The 14,031-nt window shown below is 50.0% G+C and overlaps 1 protein-coding gene across 6 annotated transcripts; it reads left to right on the top strand.

The window, feature by feature from the left end:
* The first annotated feature begins 3,856 nt into the window (after positions 1-3,856).
* Positions 3,857-13,616, top strand: il34 (interleukin 34). Of its 6 annotated transcripts, none has more exons than XM_088939189.1 (9): positions 3,857-3,879; positions 4,818-4,864; positions 6,292-6,415; positions 6,641-6,756; positions 8,409-8,486; positions 9,136-9,309; positions 9,816-9,942; positions 10,550-10,612; positions 12,602-13,616. In XM_088939189.1, exons 3-9 carry the CDS (start codon positions 6,376-6,378, stop codon positions 12,706-12,708), a joined length of 705 nt encoding a protein of 234 aa, XP_088795315.1. In that variant the 5' UTR covers positions 3,857-3,879; positions 4,818-4,864; positions 6,292-6,375; the 3' UTR covers positions 12,709-13,616. The 6 variants fall into 6 exon arrangements, with proteins under 6 accessions (XP_088795315.1, XP_088795312.1, XP_088795313.1 ...); XM_088939186.1 differs by having other exon boundaries at positions 8,403-8,486; XM_088939188.1 differs by lacking the exon at positions 3,857-3,879 and adding an exon at positions 4,602-4,707.
* The last annotated feature ends 415 nt before the right edge of the window (positions 13,617-14,031 follow it).

Below are 14,031 nucleotides of genomic sequence, written 5' to 3'. Positions count from 1 at the left end.
CTTTTTGGTGTGTAATGTTAATAAATTTGTCCCAAGTGGGGGAGGGGGGGGTGATGATGTTCTAACCCACGTTGTGGGGTTTTATTCTGCTCTCCTGCCCCTGAGAGACCTCACTGAGGGTGGCTCCGATTCTTGTGTCATTCTCCTGTTACACACGGCCTCAGAAGGGGCCGAGGCTGGGGTTACCTGCTCTGCTGAGAGCTTCTCTACGGGTGCTGTATCGCTCTCGCCCATCTGTGGTTGCTGTCGTCCTGGTCCTGCTGTGTCACTGTGTCACTGTCCCATCTTCTGCTCCAACAGGGAGATCTCAGATCTGTTTTTTTTTCAGGTTGAGGAGGGGAGGGTGAACAAAAAGCAGATTTAGGGTTGGTTTAACAAAGTAGCTTTGTTCTAAGCCTTTTTTTTCCGTACTAGGAGAGCAGGGCTTGTCAGTGTTGGCTCTTGAGAATTGAGGGATTGTTGAGAAGAGAACAAGAAAAGAAAATGGATCCCATTTGTTTTCAATCCTCTGTTTCTCCAGCATCCTGCCAAGATGGCATTTCTTGTGTGGACAGAACTGGCGTGGTCCCCGTGTGCCCACACACACTAATTGATGTAAGTTCCCCTCTCCCTCTCTTTCACACAGTTAGCCCTGAACTGTGCATGGGCCAGGATGAAGTGGTGCCCAGCCAGTCCCCGGGCCTGAAGTACAGGGAGTGCTGGAATGCCTTTGAAGTTACAGGGGGGAGGGGGTTGCCATCTAACTGCAGTGGACTGGCACAGTCTTTATTGTCCTTCAGTTCTCATGTCTGCTTAGAGCTGGCAGCCATCTGGTGGGAGCTGCAGCAGGGAAAGTACAAGAGCCCGGACATGTTTGTTCTAAACTTGGAGTTTCCAGCATTACTTCAGCTGACGTTTCCTTCACGGGATGTCAGCACAGCCGTTGGCGGTGACCTTGGGCCTCTTCGGTCCCGCAGGCACGGGGAAGAGTTTTCGCCCCAGTTCATTTCTAAACGCCTCGGTTGAGCAAATCACTTAACTGGTTGCAGTGAAATCCCAGGTCTTTCCAAACTGGCATTTTTCTGTGTGCCGAGTTGTGAAAAATTCAATCTGTGAAAATAGAGGAAAAAAATGAGGTGGAGATGTTTTAAAGCAAATTCCTGGATTAGCCGCCCTTCCGAACTGAGGGAGGATTTGGGGCTGATTGTGGACCGGTTATGTAACAGAGTAGTGCTTGCTCCACTTTATTTTCACCTTCTCTCGGTTCGGCCAGCGTACCTCTGCTCCTTCTGTTCGGCTCTAACCCAGCACTCCGCGTGTGTGTCATGTGCTCCAGGGACGCCTCTGCTTTCTGCAGAGGGTGATTTATCCCGCAGGGCCCTTTCCTTGGAATTTCCGTACGGAGCGCCCAGTCTGCTTCCAGAGGTTTTCTGTGTTTGCCGGGAAATTCCCCTCCCGTACCGGGCCCAGTCCTCCGTTATTGGATCCAGATGGTGACGGCGTGACCAGTATCCTGGAGGGGCTTAACCCTTGAGAATTTGTCACAGTGTATCCTTTCATGTCCAATCCAGTATCCCCCCTGGAAATCTGGCACTGGGACTCTTTCATTGTGCAAATCCAGCCCCAGCAACCACTTGCTCTGATAAACGACAATCACCCTTTTAAAGAACTTTTGTATTATAGCAGAATTTGCATGGTTTGTTCATGTTTACTTGCTGTAAGAGGTTTATTGTGAAATAAAGTTTATTTTGATAGGAAAACAAAGAGGAGCCCCTAGTTTGTAGTGTATTCAATGTGTTTGCTAGGCGTTAGAGTCGTGTAAAGAAATTGACCGCCACCTCGTGAATGAGATTGTGTAGCGTTTTTACACAAGAAAGGGGGGAAGTTTTATTTTTTGAGCAGGTTTCTGATCGATAGCCAGATGAGCATATGATGTCCCAGGTAACGCGCTGCTCCAGCTGGGAGGTGTGGATGTCCATTATTTTAAAGACACCAGAAGGCGGCTCCACAGCCGAAACGTTGTTTTTTTCTTTTCAGCATAAAATAAACCTTTACTTGTTCCTCATTTTAAGGCCGCTGCGAGATGGGTTTGTCCTCGTTTTTAATCTGCTCTCGGGCAAAAAGTTGAAGGCTGTTTTTGCAGCGTTCCAAAAAAAAAAGTCTCTGTGGATTCAGCTACGTTTTACAGATTCCCCTGGTCACCATTCGCTCACTCCTCCTCACCTGGAGGGATCTGTCACTTTTTACTTCTGGTTTTGTTTTTCAGGTGCACGGGGGGTCTATAAAGATAACATAAAAGCACCGAGGTATTTATCAATCAAGTTTCACTGTTTACATTCTCGGGTTTTTTTTTCTAATCAGAAGTTGAATCGCAAATTGTCTCGTATTCAGCTTTTAAGTACGAGATTCTTACACTTTCCCACCAGAGATTTCACATGTTATGCGGCCACTCTGTAAGGACGCGCGATTTAAGCAGACGTCCGCGTCCGAGCAGAGATTTCACGGTGGTCCATGACGCTGCGGACGGAGGGTCTTCGATTAAGAGACCCTGATTTACAGTGAGCCGGTGCTTTAGGGAGGGATGAGACCGGGGTAAATATTTTATTTAAATATGCGTTGCTCCAAAGCGGCACGGTGGCGCAGTGGTTAGCATTGCAGGGGTCCTGGGTTCAGTTCCTGGGGTCACGTGACGTGGGTTTCCTCCGGGGCTGCTGTTTTCTTCCACAGCCCAGCAGCCATGTCACCCTGCACCTCACACCTGGTAACCGACTGAAGCCCAGCAGGTGTGAGCCTGGCCAGTACCTGGAGGGGAGACCTCCTGGGAAAGCTAAGGCTGTTGCTGGAAGAGGTGTTAGTGGGGCCAGCAGGGGGCGCTCACTCTACGGTCTGTGTGGGTCCTGATGCCCCAGTATAGTGACGGGGACACTATACTGTAAACAGGCACTGTCCTTCAGAAGAGGCGTAAAACTGAGGTCCTGACTCTCTGTGGTCATTAAAAATCCCAGGGCGTGTCTCAAGAAGAGTAGGGGTGTTACCCCGGCGTCCTGGCCAAATTTCCACCTGGTGTTTACCAATCATGGCCTCCTAATAATCCCCGTCTCTGAATTGGCTTCATCCCTCTGCTCTCTTCCCCCCGAGAACTGGTGTGTGGGGAGCGTACTAGTGTTGCATCATCCAGGTGGGGCTGCACACTGGTGGTGGTGGAGGGGATCCCCATTACCTGTAAAGTGCTTTGAGTGGAGTGTCTAGAAACACTATATAAGTGTAAATAATTTTTATGATTATTTTATTAAAATAAACTTTTATTTCACAAAAAAAACATCTCACAATAGGTATGCATTCTAACAAATTACTAAACTGACCAATTAAAACCTTCCTTAATCGGGTGATTGGCCATTATCAATCAGTGCACGTGGATGATGGGGCTGGATTTGCACAATGAAGGAGTCGCTCTAAGCCCCACTTGTCTTGGTCCGTGCCTTTTCCCTGTCCTGCGGAGCAGGAGCTCAGGGAACAGGGCTTCCCACGTGAGTCCCTGTCCAGCGCTCTCTCGCCGGGGAGAAGCCCCATGTGGCGACGTCGCTCGTCATCCTCCCTCTGGGATCCTCTCCTCCAGCTCCCTCGCTCCCTGCTCTGCGTTGTGGCAGATACGAGTTTTCCTCGCGTTCCACAGTCCTTGTTTTACCAGGGACAGCAGCAGCCACAGCAGGGACTGTGTCCCCTTGTCCAGGCCGGTGGGTGCCAGCCCCAGCGGGCTGTGCTGGTAACGGAGCACCGCTCCCGCCCCCAGGAGTTTTGTCCACTCTGCCCCAGACCGCTTCCGCGCAGGGGCAGCTCCAGAACACGTGCTCCCCTGTCTCCTCGACGAAACACGTGTCCCGGAGGCCCTGCGGATTTCTGGTGAGCGAGTGTCTTTTTGGCTGCTGTTATTATAAACTCTAAATATTATTATAAACGGAGCGCTGCTAGCTGCTATTGTGATGATAAACATGCAGGTACATCAATGGTCTTCTGGGAAACGCGGCCCTGGTGCGAGTGTGTGTTAACCTGCGATGGACTGGCGTCGGACCCTGCGCCCGTCGCTTGCTGGGACAGGCTCCGGCTCCCCCGCCCCCCTGCAGTGGAAGAATTCAGATCGCCACAGCCCCTCAAGTGACTGCAGGTCAGATGCCCGGTTGGTACCGCCGGGTTGTGCCGGGCGATTCAATGAATTGGGCACCGGCGGGAATAACGTTTATTGTAAAACTCGACCTGCGTCACAGCAAACGGAAAGAATCGTTACAGGTGGATCCCCCCTTCCCCCGGCCCGAAATGAATCATTTTAAAACCCAAGTCCATCTGTAGCAATCGTTACAGATAAATCGGTTTAGAAACCATTTCTGACGTACTCTCATTTACACCGATAACCCGAGACCCACTTACAGAGCAACTGGACGTTTTCGCGAAGCAGTCCGAGTGCCGTGCCCCACTCGAGGGGCCAGTCCGGCGCCCCAGCAGCGATCCCAGCCCAGTCCCGCGAACCGGTGCCCGTTGTTTAAATGAGTAGCGGCAATGGGTTGCGCATCATAAAATTGAAACCGAAAGTAGTTTCGGCAGCTGTCTGGCGATCCTGTCCATGTGATAGAGTGAAGGAGAAACACAGTGTCAGCGCCGGACCTCAGCCCCGACTCCTGGAAGGGTGGAAGTGAGTGGGTAGGGGCGAGCCGTGCGTGGAGGGGATTTTCCGAGGTAGGTCTGGGATAGTTTTGGGATTTTTTTTAATGGCCTTGGGGGAGGGGGGGTCCCTCCGGAGTCAAGCCCTGCCGCGACAGAAATTGAAAGGATTTCGTTTCCTGCAGAACGGCTCCGTGGAGCGTCCCGTCCTGCGAGGACAGCGCACACGCAGGTATGTCTGGTGCTGGCGGGAAGTGGTATTAATTCGCCTGTCCGTGCGGCAGTTTCTCGTCTCAGTCTCTCAATTAAGTCCATTGTCCGGAAGCCTTAAATCCACGCAGGACAGTGATACGCAACAGCTTTCCAGTGAAGAAGGCGTGCCGGCGAGCGCCTGTGTTGGCATGTCTGTGCTAACCCGTGGAGCCGTTCTGCCACCTGGTTATTTCTCCTCTCGGTTCTAAACCAGACGTTTATGTCAACTCGCTATACACAATGTGGCATTAGTCTTAAGCAGGCAGCAAGCTTGTATTGTTAAAGAACAGTAGCCTGTAACGTACTTCGTTGAGAACAGAAGTGATTATCACGGTTTTTAAAGCTAGACGCTGTAAACAAGCTCCAATTCAACTGAATGATGTCAGTTTACCGCATGTGTCACCATCGTGATCTAAACATGAAAAGCGGCGGTCCTGTCCGTGCTCTTGTCGCCAAGAGTGATCCGTGTCCAGCAAGACTACGAGTCTCTCCCTTTTGTCTTGAAGCCAAGAGCGCTGCTATCCTGTGCAGTGCGGCACCGCTTGCGAGAGAAGTCCCGTAGATATGGCAACTGTATTTCCCGCGGTACCACGCAATTAAAAAGGAAGAAAAGCATTTAAAATATGACAGACCTCAGCTTTAATTAATTATAATCTTAAACAACTTGCGCCACAACAGCTGGTTTTCATTTCGGCTGGGCTTGTTACCTAACTGAACTGTAAACAGACTTCACAGAATTAATTTGAGCTGCTTCACTCTCTGAACGCCTGGAAGGGCAGTCTTTTATCTGTTACTCTCCATGTATCACTTAAGATCTCTCGGCTTCTGGGGAGGAGGAAGACACTGGCTGGGCTTAAAGCCTCTGTTTAGCTCAATTAAAGTTTTAATTAAGTAGTGAGGAGAGCCCTTCAGTTAGGGCTGGAGTGAAACAGCTGCAGTGTGGGTATGCTTGGGTCCAGGGCTGGGAACCCCTGTCAGAAAGCAGGAATAAGCAGTATTGTTCCATTGCTTAGTGCTTCCTTACTTATTCTGTGAACATAGATCGAGCCTTAATGAATCCATGCAGTGAGCAGAGAGGCCCCTGCTCCTGGTGGAAGGTGAGTCAGGTTTGTATTTGTGCCCACAAGGGGGCGCAGCTGGGTACTGAAGCAGTGGGGCGCGGGGTCCTGGAGACTTGCCTGCAGACTGGGTTGCTGTGGTGTGTCGTGTTCAGAGGGGACCCCCAGCTCCACAGCATGACCTGAACCCGGGTCACCCACTAGGACAACATGTAGCGCCTTTCCTCGCAGGGGCGGGGAACCTGGAGAATGATTTGGTGAGGGCGAGGTTTCCGAAGAGCACAGCTCCGCCAGCTGAGTGCCCTCTGCGGAGTCGCAGCTGACCGCGGTCTTCCCCCTCTTGTTCCAGATCTGTGAAAAGGGGGCTAAGATCCTTCTGCGACGGCCTGCAGCCTTCCGGAGTCCCAGATCCGGGGAAGATTGTCAGTGAGTGATGGCGGGGGCCCTGCCCTGGGTCCTGGGCACTGTGCTCGGTGAGTGACGGACACCACCGTTCACAGGAACGTAGTTCAGAGTTGTCTTTCCTTCCTCGTCCCTGCACCTGTGAGAAAGACCTCTTGTGCACGTCACCTGTACTGTATCTGTACCGGAGAGAAGGGGAAGGAGCGAGGGGAGGTGCTGACCCCTTGCCCCCTGGCCTCGGCAGGGCTTCAGGGTGTTTCCACAAAGTGAGGCTGTCACTGTGCTGCCCCCTGCAGGTCTCATGTGGGTACTGCAGCTGGTGGAGTTGTCCTCGTCCCACCGCACAGACATCTGCCGCAGCCTCCACACGTTGGAGAACAGCCTGAACTACACCGGCAGGAGGACCTACATGGTGAGGCGGGGGAAGGCAGGAGGGGCAGAGAGGACAGTGTGGGGAGAGGGAGGGAGTGAGTGCAGTGTGGGGAGAGAGTGAGAGAGTGAGTGTGAGAGTGCAGTGTGGGGAGAGGGAGTGAGGGAGAGCAGTGTGAGAGTGAGCGACAGAGTGCAGTGAGAGTGCAGTGTGGGGAGAGGGAGTGTGAGAGTGCAGTGTGGGGAGAGAGAGTGAGAGAGTGCAGTGTGGGGAGAGGGAGTGAGAGAGGGAGTGAGAGAGTGAATGACAGAGTGCAGTGAGAGAAAGTGTTAGGAGAGGGAGTGAGAGGGAGTGAGAGAGTGCAGTGTGGGGAGAGGGAGTGAGAGAGTGAGAGAGAGCAGTGTGGGGAGAGGGAGTGAGGGAGAGCAGTGTGAGAGTGAGCGACAGAGTGCAGTGAGAGAAAGTGTGAGGAGAGGGAGTGAGAGGGAGTGAGAGAGTGCAGTGTGGGGAGAGGGAGTGAGAGAGTGCAGTGTGGGGAGAGGGAGTGAGTGAGTGTGAGAGTGCAGAGTGGGGAGAGGGAGTGAGGGAGAGCAGTGTGAGAGTGAGCGACAGAGTGCAGTGTGGGGAGAGGGAGTGAGAGAGTGCAGTGTGGGGAGAGGGAGTGAGAGAGTGAGAGAGTGCAGTGTGGGGAGAGGGAGTGAGAGAGGGAGTGAGAGAGTGAATGACAGAGTGCAGTGAGAGAAAGTGTTAGGAGAGGGAGTGAGAGGGAGTGAGAGAGTGCAGTGTGGGGAGAGGGAGTGAGAGAGTGAGAGAGAGCAGTGTGGGGAGAGGGAGTGAGGGAGAGCAGTGTGAGAGTGAGCGACAGAGTGCAGTGAGAGAAAGTGTGAGGAGAGGGAGTGAGAGGGAGTGAGAGAGTGCAGTGTGGGGAGAGGGAGTGAGAGAGTGCAGTGTGGGGAGAGGGAGTGAGTGAGTGTGAGAGTGCAGAGTGGGGAGAGGGAGTGAGGGAGAGCAGTGTGAGAGTGAGCGACAGAGTGCAGTGTGGGGAGAGGGAGTGAGAGAGTGCAGTGTGGGGAGAGGGAGTGAGAGAGTGAGAGAGTGCAGTGTGGGGAGAGGGAGTGAGAGAGTGCAGTGTGGGGAGAGAGTGAGTGTGAGAGTGCAGTGTGGGGAGAGGGAGTGAGAGAGCAGTGTGGGGAGAGGGAGTGAGAGAGTGCAGTGTGGGGAGAGGGAGTGAGAGAGTGAGAGAGTGCAGTGTGGGGAGAGAGAGTGAGAGAGTGCAGTGTGGGGAGAAGGAGTGAGAGAGTGCAGTGTGGGGAGAGAGTGAGAGAGTGAGTGTGAGAGTGCAGTGTGGGGAAAGGGAGTGAGAGAGTGCAGTGTGGGGAGAGGGAGTGAGAGAGTGCAGTGTGGGGAGAGGGAGTGAGAGAGTGAGAGAGAGCAGTGTGGGGAGAGGGAGTGAGGGAGAGCAGTGTGAGAGTGAGCGACAGAGTGCAGTGTGGCAGATGAGCTGAGTGGACAGCTACCCAGGGAGTGAGAGTTAAGGAGTGGTCCAGCCCCAGTGTGCTGCAGGCCACCGAGAACATGTGTGTTTCTGTGAACAGAGGAGCTGGACAGCTGTGTTCATTATAAGAAGCTGCGCATCTCTTCGATTCACATAGCCACTGATGGTCTGTCTGCTGTCGATGTTGTTTGAGGTGCAGAAACACTACTTGCCCATTAACTACACCATTGCTGTGCACTACGAGGAGGTCTTCAGAGTCTCCAACCTCAGTCGACTGGTGAGTCCTCCTTCACTCCTCACTCCTCCTAGCCCTGGGCGTGCAGGTCTGTACAGGAAGTCTAATAAAGCACCGAGAACAGATAGAAAACCGTGTGCGAGTCAGTAGGACATTGTTCTGCCTTATACATACATGCGAGTAAAGCAGAAAGCAGAACTGCCATGATCCCCCTTCAGATGTCTTCTGGCTGTTCTGGGTTTCGTGTAAATGCTGAAGGCAAACTGAGATCGGACCTCACATCATTGGGCTGAAACTGGGCTCATGACACAAAATGAACGACTCTAACTTGCTGTCTGCTGTTGACCAGAGAGCAGTGTTCCTAATGCCGAGCACAGCCCTGTTCCTGACCAGCCGTCCCTGCTTACAGGTGCAGCTGAAAGCAGATTAAAAAACACCATCTAACGTCTGAGCCACGTTCTATTGAGATTCTCTGCAGGAAAATGCCATTTAAAACACAATTCAGCACCTTTCCGCGCGTGTTAATGCACATCCTTGCCAGCGGCTCTGCTTTTGAAAGGGGGCTTGATGTGCTGTGTGGGCTGATGACAGTGTCACCAGGAGCACGTTCTGGCACAGCCATGCCAGCTGGCGGTACTGGGAAGGACGTTGACCCCAGCGCCCTGTCTCTCCCCTGCCCGCTGCCCTGCAGAATAGCACAGTTCCACACAAGGACCTGGAGTCCTTCTGGCTGTTCGTCTCCAAGGAAGTGCTGAAGAAGATCCTCAGGGTGCTCCCTACAGAGCACCCCTCCTGGAGGTACGTCGTGGACCTGGAGGAGCTCTTCAGGAAGATAGAAGATGAGTTCAGCAAGCAGTTGAGTCAAGTGAGTCTGTGGCTCTTTCTCTGTCCCACCTCTTTCCCTTCCTGCCTGCACACCTGGGATCCTGTGAGCTGCGCAGGAGCCGCTGTCCACAGGGATAAGATAGAGAGATAAGATCACTTTATTAGCCTTATACAATTTCTTGCATTAGGAATTTGTCTTTTCGTATACCCCAGCTTGCTCTCCATGAGACACACAGACAGGGAGAGCGCAGGGTCGGCCATTTATACAGCACCCCTGGAGCAGTTGGGGTTAAGGGCCTTGCTCAGGGGCCCAACAGAGTAGGATTCCTCTGCCGGACGCAGGATACGAACCGGCAACCTTCCAGCCACAGGCGCCAATCCTTAGCCACAGAGCCACCACTCCACCCCCATGGTAAGGCTGCTGTCCGCAGGGATGGTGAGGGGGCCCCCCGGCTCCCCTCCCCAGGCAGGAGGCTGCGTCTGCTCTGGCGGTCTCGGCCCTCCCTGGAAACTCACGCTCTGTCTCTGTCGGTGTCGTCTTTTCAGCAGTCATGGTGGCTTGGGGAGATGCAGCGCAGGGTGAAAGAGAGCAAAGAGACGAAGTGTGTGAAGCCCAAGGCTCTTCTGGACAACTGCTTCAGGACCATGGAGTGCCTTTTCTCCTACTGCTTCGGTAAGCAGGCCCTGCTCATGCAGCGAAGCAGACGGGCTCTGCAGGGAGGTGCTCAGCTCTGGGTGCTCCGGCTGGGGAGACAAGGGAATAAATAGAGCAAGGAAACTTCAAACTCAGGAAGAGCCCCCATGCTTTTTAAGACTGATGAAAACACAGGCTTGTTACTTTCCAGGACGTCTGTTTGTGTTCGTTCTGAGAGGTTCCAGGAGACAAGGGAAGAAAGCAGGTTGTGGTTGTTTTTAGTGCAGCTGTGGGAATGTACCAGGTTTAAAGGGAGAGAAAACCTCTCGGACCAGTTCGGTGAGACCAGACCAGGTTGTTGTGAACAGCACTGGGGGGGTGGGGTGGGCGCAGGTGTCTGGGTGTGCCCGTGCACTGGCAGGTTGAAGCGGGCCGGCGCAGGCCACGTGCACACCAGGCAGCAGCAGGCCCCAGCAAGTCTGCTCACACACAGGGCACCGGGATCAGCTTCTGAGGAAAGCCTGACAGCAGGGGGCTGTCTCACGTTAACAAGAGTGAGGCAGCAGCAGATCGAGGGTTTGCATGCTCATGCAAAAACTCTGGTGCACAGCAGCTGCTGAGCAATGATTTGTTTTTCTTTTATTAGACTTCAGAACATTTCCCTGCAAGCCTTTTTCTAATGGCACCACAGCCCTGTGCAGCCTTCCTGGTGAGTCAAAAAAAAAGTTGATTTTTTTTTTAAAAAGGAGGAAGCAGGCCAGTTACAGCTGCCCTGTTGAGTTTATTAACTCCTGCCAAAATGTTTATGTAAATATATGTTTCTGGGGAAAGTGTTTAATAATGATGTAACGTGGTGCACTTTAAATTTTGCCAGAAACAGCAGCGCTACAGTCAGTGTGAGTGTGGACTGGCTTTTTTTACATCAGCTGCATCTCTGTGAGGCAGATATCTGAGTGGAGTTGTCACACTGGATGTGACCATTGCTATAGATACATCTACAGTGTAGACAGAGAGCTAAAAAGATACAACATTTGGCAGAGCTAATAAGACAAGACATATTTAAATCTAAGAAGGCTGGCATTCTGTTTCAAACTTCATGTCAGGAGGCAGGCATGGTCTGTTGAGCAAACATACAGGTTTGATTTAAATATTGTAGTTGGTATAATATGCACTTATAATGACTTTTGCTGTACATTTCATAGTAATGCTGTACTTTATGTTCTTGTTAACTAGGTGGAAACCACTTACACTCCGGCTACTCCAGTATCATATTAATGTTTTTGCACAGGAAGGGTCAATGGTTATTGAAATTCTGCAGTGATGAAATATCTTTTAAACCAATTACTGACATAACTGGTTAGAAATTGCTGCTTTCCCACCAATCAGGTAATGACTGCACTTATTAGGTAGGGAGGTAGAGATTCCCCTCTTTAAAACACTTGTAAGTCCCTTTTAGATGTAAGGAAAAGGATGACAGAGACAGTGTCCAACAGGTGTTGAAGTCAGAACAATATGCCATTTTGCCTGCATACTGTTTTACTTTAAAAAGTCTTCAAGCTGTCTTGTAGGAGTGACATACTGGGTGCTACTAAACCCCTAATCTAGTTGCTAAATTCTGTCTATACAGGATGTTACCGTTATTTGAGAGAAATATTTAAAAAAAGAAACGACCACAGTCATGTGTAGGTAAGCAAGGCAATGTGTGATTCTGTTTGAGTGGTCTGAGCAGAGCCCACTCTGTTAAATCCAGCTGTCCAGTGAGTGACTTTTCCTTTTCTGTCCATGTACTGTCTTAGCAAAGTAACTATTATTAGACAAATCTGTCCGGTTCCAAGACTCCTTACCATTTCTCCAAAATAAATATTTTTCTGCTTCCCTCTGCGTCATGTTAGGGACGTCTGAAGTTTCCACTGGGCTGCCTCAAATAATTTCCTCTGTTGAACAATATGAATTCTTATACATATTATTGCACTGTGGAGCTCTGCCAGGTAACACACTGTTTAATTAAGTGGAAGGAACCTGATAATTGTGCTTAAAATAAACTTGGCTTTAGTGCTCAAAATATGTTTTATTCCCTACATAACTTTCTAAGAAGAATAACTCCATTCACCCCTGCCTTCAGAGATCAATTAACGTGGAGATGACACTTCCGTGTCTTACTAACCTGATTCTAAGACTAGTATTTTGAATAGAAGATGAGATAAAACGTTACATCACTGTTCATTTTGTAACTAAGTGACTTCTATATTGTATAGTGTAGCTTGTTCCAGCCTCCCACAGCTCTTTGTGTATAGCAATGCCTCCTTATCCGAGTTTTGTGTGCACTTCCCTATAGTTTCCAGTTGTTTGCTCTGGTTGTGAAGGAGTCCGCTAGGTTAGGTTTGTCATGATTGTTCAGTGATCTGAGTTTAACGAAGAGTGCTCTTGCAGTACTGGAGAGATTGTGTTTTTTTTACACCCGTGTTAATTCTGCATTCAGGACACTAAATGACAGTTCTTACCATGTTGGTTACTTTTGTAGGCCGGTATATTGCATCCTAGTGACATTTTCAAGTCAGGCTTGTACCAGTCAGTAGGTTGTATATTATGCTGGTAAGTTTGGGAAATAGGATGTGTGAGAATTTGGCAAGGCTGTCCTGTAGGCTTTGAGGAGAATAATTGAGACCATGCTGCTCACTGTATGGTGTTCTGCCCACAGATCCCTGCACCAGGGGCTTGAAAATAAAAAAATCAGGCGAAGGTCGACGTGGCAGTGACCACACAGCATCAAGACCGTCCTGTTCATCTGTCTGTCCGACTCCCTGATCCCTGTGCTGGAGGGCGGAGCTCCAGACAAGCCTGAGAGATGATGTTTGGTGGGATTTTGTCATTAATTGTTAACACTGAGTTAAAAGTGAAATGTCTATTTCCAGTTTGTTTTTGTGTGTGAATACAGAACTCATGCAAACCAGGTTAAGGTTTAATTCTGTTACATTAAAAACAGCATTGCAAAAGTAGAGAGCTTGCTCAGCAAGAAATTGTACATATTCTGTCCTAAATAATGACAATGCAAAAAAACTAACTCACATATGAATTAGTAGAATGACGAAGCTGCTGTGTACAGGCAGACTGAAAAATGTAAAAGAGATTGTTGTCCAATGTGTGATCTGTAAACATATTTGCAGTGTTGTGTACAGTACATCTTGCTTATTTATATTTGTCTTAACGGTGTGTGTTTGTGTGCCAAAAGAACCCTGTTTGAACAACGTTTTAAGTGCCAAGTGTGCTTCTGGTGTGTGTTATGCTCGTTTCCATCTGATAAGTATTAATATTTGGGATTTTTGTCAGTAGTCGTGTTTGTTTTGTTGCGAAGCTGTCCTTCACTCTGCTCTGTGCTGTTGTGTCCCAGGGCTGCGACAGCACCTGTGTGCTCTTGTGCCCTGCGTGCCCCATCAAGACCACTTTGATTCGACTGGATGTGAGGGAGAGGGGAGGCAGGGACTGAGGGTGGAGGTGCCTCGAGTGTTGTCTGTTTTATATACCTGTATATAACCCAGAAACCCAGACGTATGTGTTCTTGTTATATACTCTTAAGACTGAGAAAAGCTCAGAAAAAACTACCATACAAACTGATGTACATACTGGATGTTTTGCTAAGGATGTGAATGCTTGTTTGGAAAACGTTAGCTGTATTTTAATTAAATAAAGGTGACTGTTATTTTTTTACCCATTAATACTTGTACTGTGCATGAACTTTTGGAGTGGAAGAGAAAAAAACATTTTGAGAAGTCAAAAAAGTGAACATTCATGCACTACCTGAAAGTTGATTATTCCGGGGCGAAAAACATTACATGGACAACCTAGAGACACCCATTAACACAGCCAGTAGCCTGAGCACCTGGAGGAAACCCCCACAGGCCTGTGAAGAACATGCAGACTCCATACAGACGGCTGTGAGTCTGAAATTGAACCCAGCACCCAGGAGCTTTGAAGCAGCAACGCTAACTGCTGCCCCACCACACTCCACAGCAAGATAAAGTAACGAGGTGTAAAACTCTGGGAAAAGCATCCGTCTTTCTACTTTGTTTTAAAATGCTTCTGAGTCTTGCAGTTTTAAATACATGACCTTTAGACAACAGCAGCCGTTGT

Source organism: Atractosteus spatula, chromosome 21 (assembly GCF_055471065.1).
Source record: "Atractosteus spatula isolate fAtrSpa1 chromosome 21, fAtrSpa1.hap1, whole genome shotgun sequence".
In the NCBI taxonomy this organism is placed as follows: Eukaryota; Metazoa; Chordata; class Actinopteri; order Semionotiformes; family Lepisosteidae; genus Atractosteus; species Atractosteus spatula.
Note: the sequence above shows the minus strand (reverse complement) of the source record. Positions and strands in the feature narration are given on the sequence as shown.